This window comes from Carcharodon carcharias, chromosome 2, assembly GCF_017639515.1.
Source record: "Carcharodon carcharias isolate sCarCar2 chromosome 2, sCarCar2.pri, whole genome shotgun sequence".
Taxonomy (NCBI): domain Eukaryota; kingdom Metazoa; phylum Chordata; class Chondrichthyes; order Lamniformes; family Lamnidae; genus Carcharodon; species Carcharodon carcharias.
In genome coordinates this window covers 75,360,508-75,383,771 of record NC_054468.1, presented here as the reverse complement: position 1 = coordinate 75,383,771, position 23,264 = coordinate 75,360,508, and the positions used below count along the sequence as shown (strand labels likewise).

The 23,264-nt window shown below is 41.6% G+C and overlaps 1 protein-coding gene across 1 annotated transcript; it reads right to left on the bottom strand.

The window, feature by feature from the left end:
- Nucleotides 1–515: 515 nt before the first annotated feature.
- On the bottom strand, nucleotides 516–20,321 carry adipoqb (adiponectin, C1Q and collagen domain containing, b). The gene is made up of 4 exons (XM_041208116.1): nucleotides 20,306–20,321; nucleotides 19,872–20,013; nucleotides 4,521–4,850; nucleotides 516–1,279 (listed from the first exon to the last, which is right to left on the bottom strand). Exons 3-4 carry the CDS (start codon nucleotides 4,813–4,815, stop codon nucleotides 759–761), a joined length of 816 nt encoding a protein of 271 aa, XP_041064050.1. The 5' UTR covers nucleotides 4,816–4,850; nucleotides 19,872–20,013; nucleotides 20,306–20,321; the 3' UTR covers nucleotides 516–758.
- Between the last annotated feature and the right edge of the window lie 2,943 nt (nucleotides 20,322–23,264).

The window sequence follows — 23,264 nt, the reverse complement described above, 5'->3', positions numbered from 1 at the left end:
TCCGCACTCAGCCGGCTTGCACTCCCCCCTCCCCCGCACAGGTAGCCCGCACTGCTGCCGCTCGTGTTTCACACTGGGCAGGCCTTAATTGGCCCACCAGTGTGAAATCGCGGCACGGTGCCGATCGCAGGCGGCAGCGCACACCGCCCACCCTCCGCCAAGCCCGCCTGCCAAGGGCAAAACTCCAGGTGTTTTGTGAACAAGAACTTCAGTGATAGTGGCCAACTTCATAGATATTGACATGAAATCCTCAGGTAAATTCATACTGTAAAACAGGGCGGTCATGAACATTTAATCTTTCTTGTAGCCATTGTTGTTACCTTTACAACCATGTGAAGTACAGCTGCTGTTTCTACCTTTGCTGTGTATGTCTGTGTGATAATTCGTGAAATGTGACAGACTCACTCACAGTTCATGTTTGCTACTTTTACTGTGCTTATGGTACACAGCTAGGAATTTCAGATTATAACTTCACGTGCAGATTTGCAGGATTAAAAAGTCAATATTGATAACCATTCTTAGTTAAGTATCTGATTTATTCATTTATTCATTGACAGCCTTATAGGGTGAATATATGAAAACTGCATATATAATGGAGCTTGCTGATCCAGTGCAAACGAGCAAATTGTTTAACTATTATTTGCTACTTGGTTAGTGTTTTTAACTCATTACTGGAAAAAGAAATTAGTAGTGACAAAGTCAAAGTAATGTAAATAGACATTGTGTAATGGTATTCAGAGTGTAACAATAAAACGTGTTTAATTCAAATCTGGGTACAGAAGGAATCCTGTAAAAATGGAATCATTATTGTTATCAGCATAAATCCCATTAAATGTATTGTCTCCATAAACCTGTAACCACACTTCATCCCCTTCATCTAAATGAATTGCAACAGAGCCTCCAGCTTGGTCTACATTATTATTCTGAAATTGATCATAAGTAAAAATGATAACTTTGTTGTTTTTGTACAGGCCAACTTTGACATCCTTAGTATAAACAGTGATGTGATATGAAAAGAAGTACACCCCTGCATATGGACAAGTGAATTTACCAGTCTCTTCATTGTAGTGTCTTTGATCATTGTAGAAGATTTTGGAGAATTTAATGGGGATGTTTGGGACAGGATTTCTTGTGGTCAGTCCCATGCTGAATGCTGAGCGGTAATAATAGCCACTGTCTCCCTTTTCTCCCTTATGCCCAGGGAGTCCAGGAAGCCCTTGTTCTCCATCCACACCTGGTTGTCCAGGCTCTCCTTCATCACCCTTTGGTCCTGGCAATCCTAAAACAAAAGGAAAAGTAAAATGATTTACCCAAAGCTTTTCACTGAATTAAACGGTGTTCTATTTTGTCTCAGCTGCCTGACCTGGGAGTAGTAATAGGCTGTGCCAAAATATGGTTCCATTTTTGTCAAGTGCCCTTTTAGTTCCTTACCCAAATGTGTGAGCAGAGAGTGGGGTATATTCAGTGCACGGGCAGCAGTCTGATGGGCTGGATACCCTGTCCATTATAGAATTTTCATTCTATTGATTTTAGTGGAATTAGGATGATAATCAGATGGGTTCCACAATGAGCAGGCAATCCACTCTGCCAGATTGTTGTTGGTGCAAAGACATGAAAATTTACCCCAGTGAGTGTTGACAGACCCTCAATCAAGGTGGACATGCTAACAAAGCCCAATCATTCAATGACCTCAGATGTTCACTTTCCAGCAGATGCCACTGGACAGCAACCAGGAGGCCATTCCTGGAATCAAGTATTTGTCCAGATCTAGGCCTTTGCGACCAACTGTGATATCTCTACTGCTGTCCCACTGAACTCAGAACAGACAATGAAGGAAGTAAACCTGGCACCTTCTTGATCAACGTAGCTCAGTGCTATATTAGGCTGTGCAATAATCCAGTGAGCCATGAAGGAAAAATATGTGAACCTTTTTTAAGTTGTATGGAGTTGGATGTTGAAAGGGATCCAGTCACAACTGCACAAGAATTGTATACAGAACATAACATCTAAAAGGCATCATACTGTATACAGACACATCAGTTGTAAAATCCTTGCACCATGTTGTCTAGGAACAGTAAAATTCTAACTGAAAAAGTTAATGTAACAAATCCATACCTGAGATCCCATTCAAAAACAGATTATAGGACAATGCAGCTAGGCCTAGGGTGCAAAACATTCATTTACACAAATTCACAGATATTCAATTCAAGAAAACAATACAGAAATAAGAGACCCAGTCAAATAAGAAATAAGGAAATAAAAGGGAAAAGAAGGAACTTAAGATAAAAACTTGAACACAACATGTCAGAAAGCATTTTCCTCTTCAAATCATTCAGTATATTGATTGGGCTGTTGTTCCAAGGCTTGACATGATACAAAGCAAAATCCATCAGGTCTGTTATGCTCTCACCAGTCACTGCACACTTATTATTGCTCTGAACTCATTATTATGTGATAATTAGTAGTTCACTCCAATGCCCACTCTAATATATCCTCAATCCTCTTTATTACATCAATAACATTTGTTCCTTTTACAAGCCTTTTTTTATAATGTCTCCAATCCAAATTTCTGTGAGGTACATGTGTTGGAGGTAAATGTTAGGAATTGGATATTAATATCCCATAGCATTACTTGAAGAAGAACAGGAAATTATGCACAGCCCCAGACAATATTCTTCTCTCAATCAACATCACTAATGATGGGTTCACTGGCCATTCAAATCGCTGTTTCTGGAGTCTTGCTGTATGCTGCAAGACTATCATGTTGCTACAAAAGAATAGTGACTCCAAAGCATTTAACATTTTTAGAATCACCCTAAGACATGGTAATAGGCTTGGGTTTCTTAAGCAGCAGTGAAGCAATGGCGCTTGCTGCTGACCTCAAAAAAAGTTGCTTACAAAGATTTAACGATCACTGTGGCATGAATTTCATCTTTCACAAGAGGCTGGTGATGATCTGGAATGCACTGCCTGGGAGGGTGGTGGATGTGGGTTGCCTGACATCCTTTAAAAAGTACCTGAATGAGCACTTAGCACATCAGAACATTCAAGGCTATGGGCCAAGTGCTGGTAAAGGGGATTAAGTAGGTAGGCCAGGTGTTTCTCATGTGTCGGTGCAGACTCGATGGGCCAAAGGGCCTCTTCTGCACTGTGTGATTCAGTGACATTAGTTTGAATCTGGAACAAAGTCAAAGGTATCTTCGGTGCCCAGCAACAATGCTGTCCCTAAACAAGGATAAGCAGCCAATCACATTGAAGTGTTCTCACAGACAGCAACCCAAGGAGTAAAAGTAAAAACTTTTAATATGATTTTACAGAGAGTGAAGTGAAGGTTGGCCCATGTATCTGTGAGTAAGGTAGCAGATGAAATAGCATAAACAAAATGTAAATAGATATATTATGTTAAAAATATGTGGGATTTTTTATCATAATGCAGAAATTTCACATTCCAAAAAACTAAAATTAGCAAGACTAATAATGTTAAAGGACAAGTTCTTGTCAGTTCAGTGGTTTCTAATGGATGGCAGACTGTGGTCTTGAACAGGGCACTCTTTGGAAAAGCATGAAATCACTAACAATGATTCCTGGATCTCCATGTTTAACTGCACATTTGTGGACTCCAGCAGTTGCTGTCAATTTCAGAAAAGTAATGATGGTAAATGTTAACCTTTTCACCCTCATTACTATTGCAAAATCTGGGCCATATAACTGCATGTTCTTTCTTTCTTTCACCATTGATCTCCCCTGCTAATTAACCAGTAGGTGAATACAGTACCTGGTATATTAATAATCATACTGGTTCAGAAGGAGAATTCCTGAAGTGCAAAATGGATCATTTTGAGCAAATATGACAGGAATGGGTAACCTGGGAGAAAGGGATGTAATAGATGGGAAAGTAATCCAGAAATTTGTGGGAGTAATAGATGTCTTTGGAAGGTTACTGTCAAAGTTAGGGGGTGGGGGTGAGGGGGAGGGTTGGGAAAAGGGGAGAAGTCCAGGGTGGGAAGAGACAAAAATGAACCACATAAGGGTGAGAGATATGTGGAAATGGGAAGTATAGTCAATCAAATTCTTTAGATCAGGTAGATGCCAAAAAGTTATGCCAACATATCGTTGATGTAATAGAGAAAGGGGTCAATAGGCTCAGTAAGATTGGAACATGAATATTTAATTCATAGAGGGTGTATTCCACACTAAAGGTCCATCCACAGGAAACATGAACATTATCTGTCAGCGTATCCCACTTTTCTCACCCTATGACTCTCAGTCCATTACAGTGAATGGGTGGAAAACTTCAAGTTGGCAATTGCAGAAGTGTAAAGCTCTGACCATAATCTCAGTGCAATTAATTCAAAGGCCAAAGATTAAATGGTCCTACAAAGCAAGTGCGAAATAATTTTTAATGCAAAACTAGAAACTGAGAAAATTAATTTGCTGGTCTCCTCAAATATTTTCTGCAATGCTGATTTTCACTTATGCCAACAGATTCTTAATATCCATTTTCAAGTAATGCCTATTACCTGTTTCTCCTTTTTCTCCTTTTGCACCATCATGACCATCTCTGCCTGATTTGCCAGGAAAGCCATTATGGCCAGGACTGCCAGGTATTCCTGCCATCCAGTTTGGGCAACCATGAATTATTTGGGGGGATTCTTGTGGAGTGGTTGCTGGAGCTTCAGGTTCACTGAGGTCAGGGATAGGTTCAACTTCAGTGACATCAGATTCAACTTCAGTGACATCTGGTTCAACAGTTGTTTCATTAGAATACCCCAGCCCAACCAAAGCCACCAGCCAGATGAGTTGTTTAAATATCATTTTCGCTGTGATAACCAAGTTCTGTTCCAAGTGACCTATAAGAGATATATAAACACTTAAAGCAAGATATCAAAATCCTCAGTAAACACATTCTACTTTCTTGTAAACCTTCCTCCAAGATAATCAACTCTGATTTACAAAGAACATTTCCATAATAGTGACTTTACAAAATCTCTTAGAGAATAAATAAATATTAAAGCACAGAAGGAGGCCATTCAGGCCACAAAGTCTGTGTTGGCTCCTTCAAAGAGCAATCCAGTTAGACCCATTTCCTGGCTGTTTTCCCATATCCCTGCAATTGTTTCTCCTTCAAGTATTTATCCAATTCCCTTTTGAACACTGCCATTGAATCTGTTTCCACCACCCCCTCAGGCAGTGCATTCCAAATCCTAAACATTCATTGCATTAAAAAAAAGCATGTCACCTCTAGTTCTCCTGCCAATCGCCATAAATCTGTGCTCTCTGGTTATCAAAATTTCAGCCACTGTAAACAGTTTCTCTTTACTTATTCCATGTAAACCCTTTGTGATTTTAAACACCTCTGTCCAATCTCCTCTTAGACTTCTTTGTTCTGAGGAGAAAAGTCCCAATTCTCCAGCCTATCCACATAACTAATCCTTCATCCCTGGAATCATTCTAGTGACATCTCTCCTGCGCCCCCTCCAAAGCCCCAATGTCCTTTCTACAGTGTGAAGGACTGATTTGGACACGATCCTCCAATTTTATATAGGTTTAACATAACTTCCTGGCTTCTATCATCACAAATTGCAGAGGAAAATTTAACAATGGGATATGAACTCAAAGTCAGCGGCCTTAATGGAAGATGGGCATCAATATGGAAAAGCTTACTGACTGATGCTGACTAGGCTGGACACAACTACTATATCAAAACTCAACAGGGCTGACTTTTCTGCTGCTGGCTAAAGCAAGTCAGGCAGATTGTGTTTGAATTACACTGGGCTTGACATGAACACAGGGGCACAGGCCTGACTCTTACATTGCAAATCCACCTGAACTGTCTTGGTCCTAAGCTCTGGTATTCATTCCTTAAACTCAGCCATTCCTCTACCTCTCTCCTCCCATTAATTGTTCCTTAAAACCAACCTCTTTGATGAAGATTTCAGTCACCATAACATCTCCTTTTGCAGCTCAGTGTCAAATTTTGTCTGATAATACTGCTTGGGGTGTTTTATAACATTTAGGGCTCTCTGTAAAAACACATTCTTATTGATAATACATCTGCAGCATTGACAAATGATTCCAGGATTGAGACAATGCAACTGAGCAGGCTGAAGGCACGGACACCAATGGTGGAGTAATTATAATTGGGAATGCACAAGAGGCCAGAATTAAAGGAGCACAGATATCTTAGAGGTTTATGGAGTTGCAGTGATAAGAAGGGGCATGGCCGTGGAGGGATCTGATACAAAAATGAGATTTTAAAATCAAGACATTGCTTGATCAGGAGCTAGTGTAGGTCAGCGAGCACAAGGGTAGTAGAAGAATAGAACTTGCAGCGAGTTAAGACACGGGCAGCAGAGTTTTGAATGACTTCAGGTTTACAGAGGGTAGATTGTGGGAGACCAGGCAGGAGCACTTTGGAATAGTCAAGTCTAGAGGTAACAAAGGCATGGGGATGTGGGTTTCAGCAGCAATATTGCTGAGGTTGAAGTAGGTGGTCTTAGTGTTGGCACAATATGAGGTTGGAATCTCGTCTCAGGAATAAATGTGACACCAAAGTTGTGAACAGACTGGCTTAACGTTAGATTGTTGTCGGGCAGAGGGATGGAGTCGACAGATAAAGAACAGAGTTTGAAGTGGGGAATGAAAAAAAAAATCCGCAGCTTCTACTCCTATTGCTCACACCAAAAACAAATTATTCAGCTATTCTTTAATTTGCTGTTTCTGGGAACTTGCTGCCTGCAAATTGGTTGTTGCATTCGTCAACTTAACAATAATAACTAATTTGAAACTTAAATCAATTAAATGTAAAGCACTTTGAGGCATTGTAAAAAACATTATATATGTGCAAATTCTTCTTTCACTTAATTAAACGGTGCATTGACTGCCTATGAAAAAATACAGGACAGTAGGTTAGATTCACCTTTTGGGGCAGAATATTGCGTTTTGAATGCGGGCGCACGCCTGACATGTCCGAGTGTGAAACAAAGCATGTTGAGGTCGGCTGAGCGTGCTGACGTCAACGTGCACTCTCGCAATACTTAGGTCGGCAGGCATGCCCTGGAGCCGGAAGCGTGCCCCCTGACAATTAAAAGGCCTATTAAGGCCATTAAGTTAACAATTGTCCTGAAGGCGAAAAGGCCAAGCGGCCTTTGCATTTTTTAGGAAACCTCATCCATGGGCGGAATGAGGCTTCCTGAAGCAAATAAAAATAAAATAAAAATTTAACACTTAAATTAAAAACATGTCCCTACAGAGTCACATGTGGGGACATGTTTTATGACATTTTTATTTTCTTTATTATTTTCTAACCAGTGAGCTCTGTGCCTCAGGGAGGTTGAAGTGCTCTTTTGCGTGCATGCTCAAAGTTCGCGCTAGGCCCACACGCCCTCTTACCCCGCCTGCACAGGCAGCACTGAGCACTGTCACTCATGTTCCACGCTGGGTGAGCCTTAATTGGCCCGTCAGGGTGAAATTGCGGTGTCGTGCCGATTACGGGAGCTGATCAGCTTCATGACCACCCCCTCCCACTCCCGCCGAACACCCCCGCCAAGGGCAAAATTCTGCCCTTGGATTTTAAGTGAGCTGGGATCAGTGCAAGGCTAAATGCAGCCTGGTACAGATTGTCTTAGCTCTTGTGTTTTGTGAAGTGTAGATGAACTAGACCTATCCCTGTTGTATTAATGTTGACATTTTTATGTTTTATTGCACAGTTGGGTACAAAGCTATGTAAGCTAGTTGTACAGCAATCCATTGATTACTCACATAACTTCCTAGTGGATGAATTTTTGAAGCATGTAGATCTGCCGATGTGAATCACAATGGAAAATGCAAATACAAAAATATTAACTTTGGATTTTTGCACGTTAAAAATGTAGATTAGTCTTTCTTTTCATGTAGAGGATAGAAATCTAATTGTAAAGATAAATGTTCAGAGATTTAAACAGCTTCAGCAATCCTTTCTTTCATATTGATCACCTATCATGAACAGTGCTCTGTTTTTTCATTCAGTCAGTCAAATTGCATTGAGTATTCTTACTAAAGCAGTGTTTATTGTTCCTGTACTCTGACATTTCATTTTGCAGCCATGCACCATAGAATATTTAGATCTCTTTGAGTGTGTGGACTTTTAGTGGATTGGCAGCAACACTATGATTGGAGGCCAGAGGACAACATCACACTGTTTATAATTCAGGATAACTTCTCTCAGAGATACAATGCCAAATCTCAGGTATGCTTTATCTGGACAGTCAGGAGGCTGGTAGGTTCATTTTCCAACTTCTGAAGTTCACAAATCAATGATTATTTTAGATCAAGGTAAATATTTATTGATACTTCAGTGATGTAATATAGATCCATCCAATTTTCTTGTAATAAAATAAAACAGAAGGGGGAAAACTCATTGTTAGCTGATATGAGGATGTTCCACAAAGTCTGTGAAATATTCAATGGAAAGATTGAGGCAGAATTTTCCTCTGAAGAGCCGCTGATTTCCTGGTGGGATTGGAGTGGGTAGTGATGGAAAATTGATTGGGAAATCTCTGCCCATTTTCACCCTGGTCCAATTTTCTCACGGGAAGTATGGGAAGAATTTTCCCATTGGCGAGTGGGGGCAGGGCCTGCTCGCCAACGCGTAAAATGACACGCGGTGACATCGGGCAGGCGTTCCGACTCACCACACATCATTTAGATTGTCAGTTCAACAGGTGCGCAGCCGCATCAGCTGCGTTCCTGCCAAACTGTCAAAGGCCTATTAAGGCCATTAACAAAGTAATTAAAGCTGTTAAGAACGCTGCCCATCCAACCTTAAGGCAAAGAGACCAGGTGGCTTTTGCATTTTTCATGAAACCTCATCCATAGGCAGGATGATATTTCATGAAGGGTTTATTAATTAAATAAAATTTTTTGAAAAAAATTAATGGACCTGTCCCAGCTCATGTGACAGTTTCACATGAGGGGACATGTCCTTAAAATTTTTCTTAACCTTTATCACATTTTTCAAAACTTAAACTAATCCCCCTGAGGCAGTTCTATGCCTCAGGAAGATTTCTGTGCTCTTTCGTGCGCATGCGCGAAAGAGTGCAGGCCCCGACTCAGGGAATCCCCCCAGTCTGCACAGTGTGCACACAGTGCTTCCGGTTGTGCGTCACGCTGGGCGGGCCTTAATTGGCTCACCCATGTAAAATGGCATGTGCACCCAACTGGGGGGGCCGATCGGGTTTGCGCTCGCTCCTGCCTGCCCCTGCACAACCCCCCCGATGCGGGGAAAATTTAGCCCTATATGTCACTTATGTGTCAAAGCCAAATAAAGTCAGCGAATGATTTATGCACCACATTTTCTGTTGAGCGTGAAGTCAAAATGTTAAAAATCTGAGACAGGAAAAGACTGTCTGGAATTGTCAGAGCTGGCAGTAACCAATCAAAAATTTAGTGACCCACGACAAGGGGCTACAATCAAACATGGGGCATTGATTTGCTCTCCCCTCTCAACACATCACACTGGCACTCAATGATAATTTTCTTTGCCCTGGCAACAGCCAACTTTTAAGCTCCCAGAGGAACCGAATTACTGTTATTGCCAAGACAATATTCCAGCAATAGTACTGAAGAATTGTGCTCCAGAACTTGCTGTGCCCCTAGCCAAGCTGATCCAGTACAGCTACAGCAATGGCATCTACCCAGCAATGTGGAAAATTGCCCAGGTATGTCCTAAACACAAAAAGCAAGACAAATCCAACCTGGCCAATTACTACCCCATAAACTTATTCTCGATCATCAGTAAAGTGATGGAAGGGGTCATCAATAGTGCTTTCAAGTGATACTTGCTTAGCAATAACCTACTCCCTGATGCTCAGTTTGGGTTCCGCCAGGGTCGCTCAGCTCTTGACCTCATTACAGCCTTACGGGCAAAAAAACTGAAGTCCCGAGGTGAGGTGAGGTGAGGATAATTGCCTTTGACATCAGGGCTACATTTAACTGAGTGTGGCATCAAGGAGCCCCAGCAAAACTGGAGTCAATGGAAATCAGGAGGAAAACTCTCCGCTGGCTGGTGTCATATCTAGCACAAAGGAAGATGGTTGCGGCTGTTGGATATCAGTCATCTCAGCTCCAGGACATCACTGCAGGAGTTCCTCAAGGTAGTGTCCTAGTCCCAACCATCTTCAGCTGCTTCATCAACGACCTTCCCTCCAACATAAGTTCAGAAGTGGGGATGTTTGCTGATGATTGCACCATGTTCAGCACCACTTGCAACTCCTCAGATACTGAAGCCCAAATGCAGCAAGACCTGGACAACATCCAGGCTTGGGCTGAAGTGGCAAATAACATTCGCACCACACAAGTGTCAGGCAATGACCATCTCCAGCAAAAGAGAATCTAACCATCACCCCATGACATTCAATGGCATTAAAATTGCTGAATCCTCCACTACCAACATCCTAGAAGTTACTGTTGACCAAAAACTGACTAGCCATATAAATACTGTGGCTACAAGAGCAGGTCAGAGGCTAGGAATCCTGCTACGATTAACTCATCTCCTGACTCCCCAATGCCTGCCCATCATCTACAAGGCACAAGTCAGGAATGTGATGGAATACTCTCCACTTGCCTGGATGAATGCAGCTCCAACAGTACTCAAGAAGTTTGACACCATCCAGGACAAAGCAGCCCGCTTGATTGGCACCCTATCCACAAACATTCACTCCCTTCACCATCGACACACAGTAGCAGCTCTGTCTACCATCTACAAGGTGCACTGCAGAAACTCAGCAAGGCTCCTTTGACAGCACTTTTCAAACCCACGACTGCCACCATCTAGAAGGACAAGGGCAGCAGACACAGCGGAGCACCACCACCTGGAGGTTCCCCTCCAAGCCACTTACCATCCTGACTTAGGCATAAGACACAGGAGTAGAAGTAGGCTATTCAGCCCACTGAGACTGCTCTGCCATCAATGAGATGATGTCTGATCTGATAATCCTCAATTCTATTTTCCTGCCTTTTCCATTAACTCTTGATTCTTTTACTGATTAAACTGTCTATCTCAGCCTTGAATATACATAATGTCCCAACCTTTACAGCCCTCAGCGGTAAAGAATTCCACAGATTCACTACAGTCTGAGAGAAGAAATTCCTCCCCATCTCTGCCTTAACTGGGCAACCCCTTACTCTGAGATTATGCCCTTGGAAATATCTCGCCGTTCCTTCACTGCTGCTTGATCAAAATCCTGGAACTCCCTTCCTAACAGTACTGTGTTGTACCTACACCACAAGGACTGCAGTGGTTCAAGAAGGCAGTTCACCACCACCTTCTCAAGAGCAATTAGGGGTGGGTAATAAATGCTGGCCTAGCCAGTGAAGCCCACATCTCTTGAATGAATTAAATAAACTTCAACATGCTGATTTTCCATCCATTGAGCCCTCCCCCAGTGCAGGCAAAAAACAGTTTAATGAGGACAATCCTGGCAGGGCTTCAGGGTCAGCAGTGAGCTGGACAGCAACCTGCAGTGTATAGTACCATAGCTGCATCAAGCTCAGGAGCAGACTAGTAAATCACTGGCTGAATAGAAAAGGAACATTCCATTCAACTGGTTCATTAAGTGGGGATTATTTGAAGAACTCTACCGTAATATGCAGTGCCAGTGAAAGATTTACTGATAAGTCTTTGGTCAGACCATTTAAAGTTTTAATGTCAGCTGTGGCTCATTAGGTGGCACTCTGAGTCAGAGTGCTATGGGTTCAAGTCCCACACTTTTATAGACCACTTGAGAGGGCAGCCTGAAACTCCACTCCAGAACTTAAGCAAAAATCTAGGCTGGCACTCCATTACAGTACTGAAGCAGTGCTGCACTGTTGGAGGTGTTGTTTTTCACATGAGTCATTAAACAGAGGTTCAGGCTGCCCTCTCAGGTAGACATTAAACATCCCATGGCATTATTTCAAAGAAGGACAAGGGAGTCATCCCCAGGGTCCTGGCCAATATTTATCTCTCAATTGACAGCGCAGAAACAGATTATCTGACCATTATCGCACTGCTGTTTTGTGTGTGCAAATTGACTGTCTCATTTCCTATGTAGCAACAGTGACTACACTTCAAATGTACTTCATTAGCTTTATATTGCGCTTTGGGATGTTCTGAGGTCATGAAAAGCACTATATAAATACAAATTTTTTTTTAGGGAAGGATTAGCGCTGAAACTATCATCTGAAATCAAATCTGCAGAAAAGAAAAGTAGGGGGAAATTAAAATGCCCAAAATAAACAATATGGAACATTAAAGAAATAAGCAAGACTTGCATTAGTGTAGCACCATCTCATAACTGTCAGAAACGTCTTTTCTTGCAGCAAAAAAAAAGCTAATAGTATAGGGGGTACCATATTGGCATGGATAGAAGATTGAAACAAAAAAACTGCGGATGCTGGAAATCCAAAACAAAAACAGAATTACCTGGAAAAACTCAGCAGGTCTGGCAGCATCGGCGGAGAAGAAAAGAGTTGACGTTTCGAGTCCTCATGACCCTTCGACAGAACGGTCATGAGGACTCGAAACGTCAACTCTTTTCTTCTCCGCCGATGCTGCCAGACCTGCTGAGTTTTTCCAGGTAATTCTGTTTTTGTTTTGGATAGAAGATTGGTTGACTAACAGGAAGCAGAGAGAAGACATAAATGGGATTTCTTTAGGTTGGCAAGATGTAACGAGTGGTGTGCCACAGGGATCGGTGCTGGGACCTCAACTGTTCACAATTTATATAAATGACTTGGATGAAGGGATGGAGGGGATGGGTTGCCAAATTTGCTGATGACACAAAGATAGGTAGGAAAATAAGTTGTGAAGAGAACATAAGGAGGATACAAAAGTATATAGATAGATTAAGTGAGGGGGCAAAGATCTGGCAAATGAAGTATAATGTGGGAAAATGTAAAATTGCCCATTTTGGCAGTAAGAATAAAATAGAAGCATATTAACTAAATGGTGAAATATTGTAGAGTTCTGAGGTGCAGAGAGATCTGGGTGTCCTAGCGCATGAATCGCAAAAAGTTAATATGCAGGAAAAGCAAGTAATTAGGAAAGCTAATAGAATATTATAATTTATTGCGAGGGAAATTGAATACCGAAGTATGGAGGTTATGCTTCAGTTATACAGAGCACTGGTGAGACCACATCTGGAGTACTGTGTACAGTATTGGTCACCTTATTTAAGGGAAGATGTAAATGCTTTGGAAACAGTTCAGAGAAGGTTTATCAGACTAATACCTGGAATGGGTGAGTTATCTTATGAGGAAGGGTTGGACAGGCTAGGCTGGAGTTTAGAAGAGTAAGAGGTGGTTTGACTGAAGCAGTTAAAATGGAGATGAGGTGAATTTTTTTTCTCTCAGAGGATTGTGAGTCTTTGGAACTCTCTGTCTGAAAAGTTGGTGGAAGTAGAATATTTGAATATTTTTAAGGCAAAAACGCATAGATTCTTGGTAAGCAGGGGACGATAGGTTATCATGAGTAGGTGGGATGCAGATTTGAGGTTACTATCAGATCAGCCATGATCATATTAAAAGGTGGAGCAAACTCCTGGGACCGAATGGCCTATTCCTGCTCCTTGTTTATATGTTCGTATAAAACTAACCCCAAAGATGGGTGGGTTTGGGTTTGAGTGCAAAGTTAAAATGTTAAAAATCTGGAACAGAATCCAAACAGCCTCAAACCTGATCACTACCTGTCAGAGGTAGGAGGAGGGTTGGCGACCAAACTATTTCAGGAGGCAGACCTGTCAGTGAAATCTTTTAAGGAGGCTGAACTCCATTTTTAAATGGTTTCAAATTTTAAATGATGATAGACCCATGCCTCAGGAAATCAAGAAGGTAAAAGGAGGTGAAAAGAGCTGGATCCATTCGGTAACTGCCTTTACAGCACTGCTTGTGGGCCAGGGGAACAGGAGTGTTTTCTCAATGCTCAGTAGAAAAACCTTGTAAACCACCCATTGCCTCCCAGACACCCCATCACCCACCCCACCATGATTACTCAACCCCTCACTACTACCTCTCCACTTCTCCAAATCCCTGACAATCACCAACTGTTCCCCCTAACCACCCCATTACCACCACCACCACCCCCCCCCCTCCCACGAGCACTGGCTCCCCTCTTGGACAATCCTCCCATGATCCCCAACTCCAGTCCTGACCATCCATCTCCTTTTCCCAGTCTCCAAACCTCCTGTGAATTTCCCTGGCATCCATGCAATCTTTGACCCCTGTGTTCACCTCTGACCTACCCCCAAACACAATGCTGACTCACAAGAATCACAAAACTTATCTGATTCATGAGTGCAGCCTTTGTTTTAGAGAGCCTCCCTGCTGTATTATGCTTTTAAGCGATAGCACCATGGCATCATTAGAAGGGAAGTGTGTCACGTGATCCAGTTTCATTTTCACTTTGACCTGCAAGTAGAATGGAGCACACACACAGTTCTGCTGCTGATTTCTTTAAGTCTTTTAAAAACCTTTGTATAGCTGTTCTTATGCGCCTAGTTTAAATAAATGAACCCACAACATGTTTACCCAATCACTTATGAGTGATTAGTGCTTCTATATCAATTTGAAAACACAACACTCTCCACCTGACAGGCAGCCAAGCTTATCAATCAGGCTGGCTTTTGGGTGGCGAATCTGTTTTAAAAAACACCATGTCATGGAGTTAATGCTCCGTGGCATCTGGAGAAACCCAGCTTTCTTAGTTTCCTGACCATAATCCCTCACCCTACTCCAAAATGCCACCACAATGAATATCGGGGTCAGTTCCATTGCAATGAGTGGTTAATATGTAAGCAAATAGAGCAACTATTTTACATACAGCAAGATCTCACATATTTCAATAAATTAAGCAACTAGTTAATTGTACTTTTTGAAGCTACTGGTTGTGCTGGGAATGTTGCTTGAGCCTCATATGAACTTGCTGCTCTTTACATCTACTTGAATCTCTGGATGAGACAGGGCATCAGCTGAATGTTATATCCAAAGGATGGAATCTCAACACTGCATCAATATTCATAATCTTCATTAGTCTTAGCGCTAATTATAAACTCCTGATTAAGGGTTTGAGCCCACAACCTTCTAACTCAGGAGGCAAACCTACAATCTTCTAACCCACAGAGGATAGTTTAATCTATTGTGCTAATGTCAAAGCCAAGCTGCAGCACGGAAGAATGTAAAATTGCTGCCAACAATGTGGAGCACTGCACGAAATGTGGATAAATATATTTAGAGAGCCCCTTGGGATGCCAGCTTAAAGAAAGTTGAATGTCAGGCACCAGAGTTGGCAGGAACATTTAATCTTAGTACCAAGAGTAATAGAATTAATGAGATAGGATCTATATCAGAAGGCCACCTGTTTATAAAAATTATCAAAAACCTATCTGTAAATAGGCCCTTGGAAATTAGTTTCACCACATAACTATGGTTTAAAAAAATGTAGAGCAAGACATTAAACCCGATTTTAACATGAATGGATGGAGCTTGTGGTTTTGGCCACCCCACTTCCCCACCAACCTCCACCCATCCCCACTTGATATTACCAGTATGTGGCCAGGATAGTTTTAATGCCTGGACCTCATTCACATGCGCTTGGTCAGGAAGCTGCCCAAACCAACAGGAAATAGGAGGCAGGTGCAATGTTGTGTGGCAAGAGACCAGAGATCAACGATATGGTTCCTGGCACTCAGATAAGTCCTGAGTGAGCCCTCTTCACCCCAGAAGGAAAATGATAAGAAATAAAAATAAAGATTTACTTTGTTGGCTCACTTCCGGCCCTGACTTCTCTTGCTGCTTGGTTAACCTGGTGGGAAATTCACATCTCTTCCTCGCTCAGGCGCAGGTTAGAAAAGGAGTCGGGCCATGTTAATTTAATCTAAGCCTGATCTGCATATTTAAAAAATCATGCCAGTTTCTGGTGGGTGTCCTCACCTGGTCGGTTGGGCAGGTTAAAGTTGAAGTCCATGGCTGAGATTCTGTTGGCACAAGATAATCCCTAATGTCAGGACCCAATGTGGGTCTCAGGTCCATGCGAAAGGGCAGCAGAACTGCAGGAGCATTCTTCCCGGCAGCAGCCAATTCCCGACAGCGGCCACCACCACGACTGTCGTCCTCTGGGTGGCAACACTGCAGCCTTGGCAGCATCTCCGATAGTGGTGGACACTGCTAAGGCTGCAAGGAGATGGAGAGGGCTCCTACATGTTGAAGTGACAGGGCCAGGCAAGTGTTTGATGGTGAAACCCTCCAGGGGTTGTGATAAGGTCGGGAGGGCTGCAGGGGCAACTGTTCCTGCTGGGGGTCCCCCTCTTCAGGGCATGGAGCCTCTGGAAACCAAGCCCTCCTCCCCCATCCCAGGAAGCCACTGGGAGGCCACTTCCATGCAGCTGGTGGCCTTCCCACATGGAGAAGGGCTGTGCTAAGTTGGCAAAGTGCCAGTGACCTGGGAAAATGGCTAATAATTGTCCCTTTAATAATGTAAATTAGTTCCCTGCCTCCAGTCAGCAGATGGCTGCTTCTGGGACTATATCCTGGGGGTATGTCATGTGGCTATGCCCCTTTATTTTTGAAAATATGATTTTTCAACCTTCAGACTGACTGGAAATTTTGCAACTTGAACTGAGATAGAACAAACTACTTAAAAATGCAAGGTCAAGTTAAAAGGGCTGAAGTCAGGCCACCCGCTGTAAAATAGGTCCGTGAGGGACCTGTAAAGGTTACAAAGGATGTAGGAAGAGATCCAGTGATTGGTTTAGCAGACACTTTCATGGCAGATTTAAATGGGGGCCAGGGAAGTTCCCAAATAGACCAAGAAAGAGTGAGGGTGATGGCCCGCTCATTTGAAGAGCCACAGGGGAGTACAGCAGGAGCTGAACATCTACTTGGGTGCAGTAGTGTTCCAGGGAACATGGGACAGGTTAGTGGAATGCCCATTCCCAGAACAAAAGAGGAAGAGAAAGGAACCTACCCCAAAGCAGACAACATTTGTGGGGATGACAAGGGGAACAACAGGGAAACTCAATCACTAATAAGCAAAATGAAACAGACCAACTTTTAAACCTCAAACAGAACAGTGTTGATGGAAAATTCACTAAAAGTTAAGTGCCAGAATTCCTACAGGAGGCAAAAATTGAATTACAGCCCACTAATCTCCTAGAAATCAGATTTGTAGAAGTGCCTGGGTTTGAGCTACTAAATTCACAGGCTATAAAGATGAATAGTGAGGGGTTAAAACCGATCTAGCAGTCAGATAAATTTGAACATTAAAAGCCTCTGTGCTAAACAGTATGAAGACCAAACCAGTGGGAGGCACAGAATACTCCTACAGGTAACCCAGAGCAGCTTGGCTGTTACCAGCAATCTGGAAGCTAAAAGCCAGATGAACCAACCAAACCCCAAATATGCAGATCAGGCTTAGATTAAATTAACATGGCCCGACTCCTGGGGTTTCATCTAGAATGACATCAAGGAGCAGGCACAGCATTCTGACAAAATTATCCGTCATACCAAAAAGATAAAGCAACTTCAGAATTCTGATGCCAGCCTAATCTTTTCAATTGAAGTAAGGATTTGTTTCTAACCAACCACCTGAAAAGGAAAAAAACAATGTAAGAGCACATTAACCAGAATCTAACACAATTTAGTGTCATCTGGGTATCAAGACCATAGTAGAGCAAAATGGATGCAATTAGATCAAGAGAGTGAATGGAAGCGAATGTGTTCTATTTTGTTTTGTGTTTTTATACCTTGAAGTGAAATGAGACTGAATCTCATTTCATTTTCTTGTGATAGAGAGGTGTTATGAGGCTGTGCTCCTTTGTTTTAAAAAATATGAGTTTTCAATTTTCGAACTGACTGGAAGTTTTGCAGTGTTAATTGAGACAGAACAAACTGCTTAAAAATGCATGGCAGTATTCCAAGCTGAAGGTGAGAAACAAACAAATAACCCTCAGGGGAGAGTGATGAGTGAGACATTTCCCATAAGCCAGAGACCCTTCGAAACTCAGAACTGTCTAAGGAAGAGACATTAAAAATGCGAGGTACTGGATGGTGAAACAATGGCTGCCACAGACTGGCCCATCCAAAACCCCTTGGAAATACACAATGGGTGAAGTATTTCAAGACAAGGCTGCCAGCCACTAGAGAGAGATTGCAAGTGACACAGACCGTGTCACGAAAGTCTTCAGCAGAGAACGCAGGCTCAAGGCTGCTTTCTCTCCCTCCCTCTTTTGGAAAAAGTGTGTCACCTAGTTCGAAAAGCCAACTCCACCAAAAACCTACCAGTGAATCAAGATCTCATAATAATTGCAACATCTTTTACATCTGACCATATTCAAGAATCCAGCTAACCTAAATCAGCTGCAATGTTTAAATCTACATCTCAAGGACAATCAAATGACACTTAACTACATGTTATTTTATATTTTTTATCGGACTGTAACTCCCTTTATTTCTGATATGTGTGTGTGTCTGTGTGTGTGTCTGTGTGTGCGTGTGTGTGCCAGAATGACTGCATGCTTGATATCACATTTTTATTATTTTTCTTGGGTTTAGTACTTAGTAAATTTGCGCTTTCTTTAACTCAAGGTATCGAGAAAATCTTGTTTGATGGACTCCTTATTGCTCAATGCATAAATAGTTAAATACATTCTGATTTTTTAAAGGCATATCCTCATGAAAAAAAAAATTAAGCCTTTGTTGTGGCCAACTGAGGAGGTTGAATAGAGGGGAACGAGTTCATCCTTTCCCACTTGGTTGTAACAGATGTAAATAAGTCAGGTTTCCTTCCTGACACATTTTGCTGCCATTTTCCCACCCCTTTTGCCTCCCAGCACATCTCCAATGGGCTGGCAAAATCCCTGTCCATAAGGGAATTTTACTGCCCGACCTATTTCTGCTGGACAGACTCGGCTAAAATCTCCCCTCTAATAAATTGATGATGCCTACTTTACATTCTTCTCCTGGCCATTTCAGCTTTTTATTAAATGTAATATCTGTGTCAGAAGATGTGCACGTGATGTGAACTGTCCTAACATCAGTTTTCCAACTGGAAAGCATTCTTCGCTAGTAAGAAACCAATTCTATTTGCTCCTTCCCTGCAATAATGAAAAGGTAAGGTTATCTTGGGTGATCCCCCAAAGCTGATGAGTCTCTAAATTATTCTGATTGCATTCCCTAAAAGCACAGTCACTCGTCCTTAAAAAGTAGCATGTATCCACCAATCTTAAAAGTTCATATCTGGTAAACAATACTGGCAGATCTCTTACATATTTTCACATTACAGTTTTCATATCAATTGAACCATTCAAGTCTTATCACAAGCGAATCAAGCAGACATCCACATTCTTTGTGTAATTTAACCCTTTCTAATAATAGAGCAATGCCACTGAAGTGGAATGCTTTAGCCCAGAGCATATATTAGCAATGCCTATCTCCAATTAACCCAAACATGGCTGATTTTAATGTTACCTTTACTGTAAGTTAGCGCTGTAGTAGATTTTCTACAGATACTTCAATAGAGGTGGCACAGTGCAACTCTTTAAAAATTGTGCTTTTCTCGTTAATGTAATCATCTGACATGGTCTGAGACAGACATCAGACTGAGAGTGCGCAATTAGTATGTTTGAAATTTATAAACCTATATTTTAAAATATTTTACAGATAGAACCCCCTATGCAGTGTATAAAAAGTGCAGAGTCAACTAACATTGAACATATTTGTGAATACTGTAGATTATAATTATTTCAATGACCATACAGAAAGAAGAATTACAGTGTTTTAATCAATTGTTCAAATTAAAACTCAAAATATTTCTCCATGAAAGAGACATTTTAAAATGGAAAAAAAAAGCTGAATGTTACCCGTCAGTTCACGTTGTCCTTCCCTTTCACTGGGAGATGACTCCTTGCAAAGTATCCAAGGCTGAAGTTACATGATCTGGCTGTCCTGTTGCTGCTCCAAATGGAATTGTCTGTCACTCTGAACTGAGATCCTATTTGGCAGCTGATAACACGATCATCATTAATAGTGTTTTTATAGATATAAGGCCTGAGAAAGCTAGCAATACATAAGAAATACATAACCTGCAATACTCAGAAAACGTTGTTTCAAATATTTTGCAAATAGGATAAAATGAAATCCATTAGCATAATGTTTTCTGTGTCCAATTTGATTTTAAAATGCTTTACAGTAAAATAGAGCTTAGCATCATTCAATTAATATTTTGACTGTGCTTTAAGTTTAACATTTGTGAAGGTTCATATTTTTGTGTAATTGTATCAACAGTAAATCCCACCTTTTACCATTATTGGATGTTACAGTGTTTAACACATTACAGAACTATATTTAAATATGAGAGCTTAAAATTATATTTATATCTGCTGCAAAAGGTCAAGCCAGCTCATAGATGGAGGTTGCATAGCTCAGATATAAAAATAGCACATCCTGGAGAATGACAGCATGGCTTGTGGCTAAAGATTAACTTCACTTATATTGAGTTGGGAGAAAAAGTACCTCACTTTCATTTTATACCCTTTCTTTGTAGGTTTATTCATCTTGCATAATTGTGATTGAAAGGTAACCTATTCCTTGTTGTTAGGAGAATAGAAGGCCAATGAAATTAGAAGAGAGAGGGTGTGGTGAGATTCAAATCACTATGAGACTCTATCAATACAGATCAGGCAGAGGCACTATCAGGGCTCACCTTTGAAGAGTGATCATTTTTTGTGAAGATACTTAAAGCTTTGGCAATTTCTGTAACACCTCTATTCAAGGAAATAGGGAGACAAAAAGCTGAAAACTGTAGTTGGCCTGACATTTGCCATTGGGAAATTGCTAGAATCCATTATCAAGGATAATAATACAATCAGGCAGAGTCAACATGTTTTTGTGAAAGGGAAATGATCTTTGACAAATTTATGATATCTTTTTGAGGAAATAACATGTAGGGTGGATAAAGGGGTACCAGTAGATGTTGTATATTTGGATTTACAAAAGACATTCAATAAGGTGTCATGTAAAACATTGCTGCACAAGATAAGAGTTCCTGCTGTTGGGTGATACATAAGCATGGATAGAGGATTGGCTAACTAATAGGAAACAGAGTCCAGATAAGTGAGTCATTTTCAGGTTGGCAAACTGTAACTAGTGGAGTGCCACAGGGATCATTGCTGGATCTTCAACTGTTTACAATCTATATTAATGACTTGGATGAAGGGACCAAGTGTCTTGTAGCCAAATTTGCTGATGATACAAAGATAGGAAACCACATTGTGAGACAAATAGTCTGCAAAAGGATATAGATAAGTTAAGTGAGTGGGGAAAAGTTTGGCAGATGGAGTATAATGTGGGAAAACATGAAGTTGTCCACTTTGGCAGGAAGAATAGAAAAGCAGAATATTCTTTGAATGGAGAGGAACTGCAGAATGCTGCAGTACAAAGGGATTTGAGCATCCTTGTACATGAAACACAAAAAGCTGGCATGCAGGCGCAGCAAGTAATTCGGAAGCCAAATGGAATGTTGGCCTTTATTGCTGGGAAATCTTGCCACAACTGTACAGCACATTGGTAAGACCACACCTAGGGTACTGTGTACAGTTTTTGTCTCCTTGTAGAGGGATATACTTGTATTGGATGCAGTTCGCTAGGCTGATTCCTGGGATGAAGGAGTCATCTTAGGAAGAAAGGTTGAGCAGGTTGAGCCTATACTCATTGGAGTTTAGAAGAATGAGAGGCGATCTTATTGAAACATTCAGATTCTGAGGGGGCTTGATTGGATAGAAACTGAGAGGATGTTTCCTCCCCCAGGGGAATTTAGAACTTGGGGACAGTTTTAAAATAGGGGGTCTCCCATTTAAGTTGGAAATGAAGAGGGATTCCTTCTCAGATTGTCACTAGTCTTTGGAATTCTCTTCCACAAAGAGCATTGGAGGCCGTGTCATTGAATATGCAAGGGAGTCAAAGATGTGGGGGGAAGGGGTGGTGCAGAAAGTGGAGTTGAGGCCTCAATCAGATCAACCATGATCTTGTTGAATGGCAAAGCAGTATCGATGGGCTGAGTGGACTACTCCTGCTCCTATTGCTTATGATCTAATGAATTTGAGACCTTTTCCAACTGAGTCAGTGTATTTAGAAGGCAGAGGAGGGCGCCATAAGCAAAACTATAAAGTTTATTCATGTCACTCTTCAACCTGGCTCTTTTCCCACTGCTAATTGCAATATGATGGCCCATTCTTTTAGAAGTTGCAGCACTGTGTTGAATAGCACTCAGGTGTTGTATTGGTATTGTGCACTGTGGATTATTACTGAAAGCCCTTCTTCATTATAAAAGCTGGCACTTTACTTAATACTCACTCTGATTATAATCTCCAGTTGCTCTCCTGGAGTAGCCCAGCCTGCAAGAGTGTTTGAAAAAACCAGCAGTGTTATTCAGTTCACTGGGGGACCCCTCTAATGGATGGAGTTGAAAATATTTATTGGGTCCTGATTCTGTGCTTTAAGGAGATAAGCTGTCCTTTACACCTGCAATGTCTGCATAATTGCACTCATTAAAGTACATTACAGTGAGGCTAAGTTGTTATACTGCTTGAATACTGAGAAATATTTTCTGAATAAAGTGAAATTCAGGTCCATGTGCTTGCATTATGGACTATCCACATTAAAATGGTGCTCTGTAGCTTGGACGAAGCATGGGGAAGAGAGAAATATGAGAGTTGGAGATGGGGAAAGGAGCTGGTAGATTTGAGGCTAAAATGGGCAGAAAGCAAAGTGTTAAAGTGTCATGCGAATAAGATTAGAGAGATTTGCTTGGGAAGTTTCATTTTTGGTTTGCTTATATGAATTACTTTGAATGTATCATCTTTAATCATCTCAGCTCCAGGACATCACTGCAGGAGTACCTCAGGGAAGTGTCCTAGACGCAACCATCTTCGGCTGCTTCAAGAGTGACCTTGCTTCCATCATAAGGTCAGAAGTGGGGATGTTCACTGATGGTTACACAATGTTCAGCACCATTTGCAACTCTTCAGATACAGAAGCAGTCCATGCAGCAAGGCCTGGGCAATATCCAGGCTTGGGCTGACAAGTGGCAAGTAACATTTGTGCCACACAAGTGCCAGGCAATGACCATCTCCAGCAAGAGAAAATCTAACCATTGCTCCTTGACATTCAATGGCATTATCATCGTTGAATCCCCCACTATCAACATCCTGGGGGGTTACCATTAACTAGAAACTGAACTGGACTAGCCATATAAA

Excerpts from the sequence above, each read along its gene's own strand:
- adipoqb (XM_041208116.1), bottom strand. The coding sequence starts at position 4,815 with ATGATATTTAAACAACTCATCTGGCTGGTGGCTTTGGTTGGGCTGGGG. Across the intron at positions 1,280-4,520 it reads AGGAGAAAAAGGAGAAACAG|GATTGCCAGGACCAAAGGGT; the intron begins GTAATAGGCATT and ends CTTTTGTTTTAG.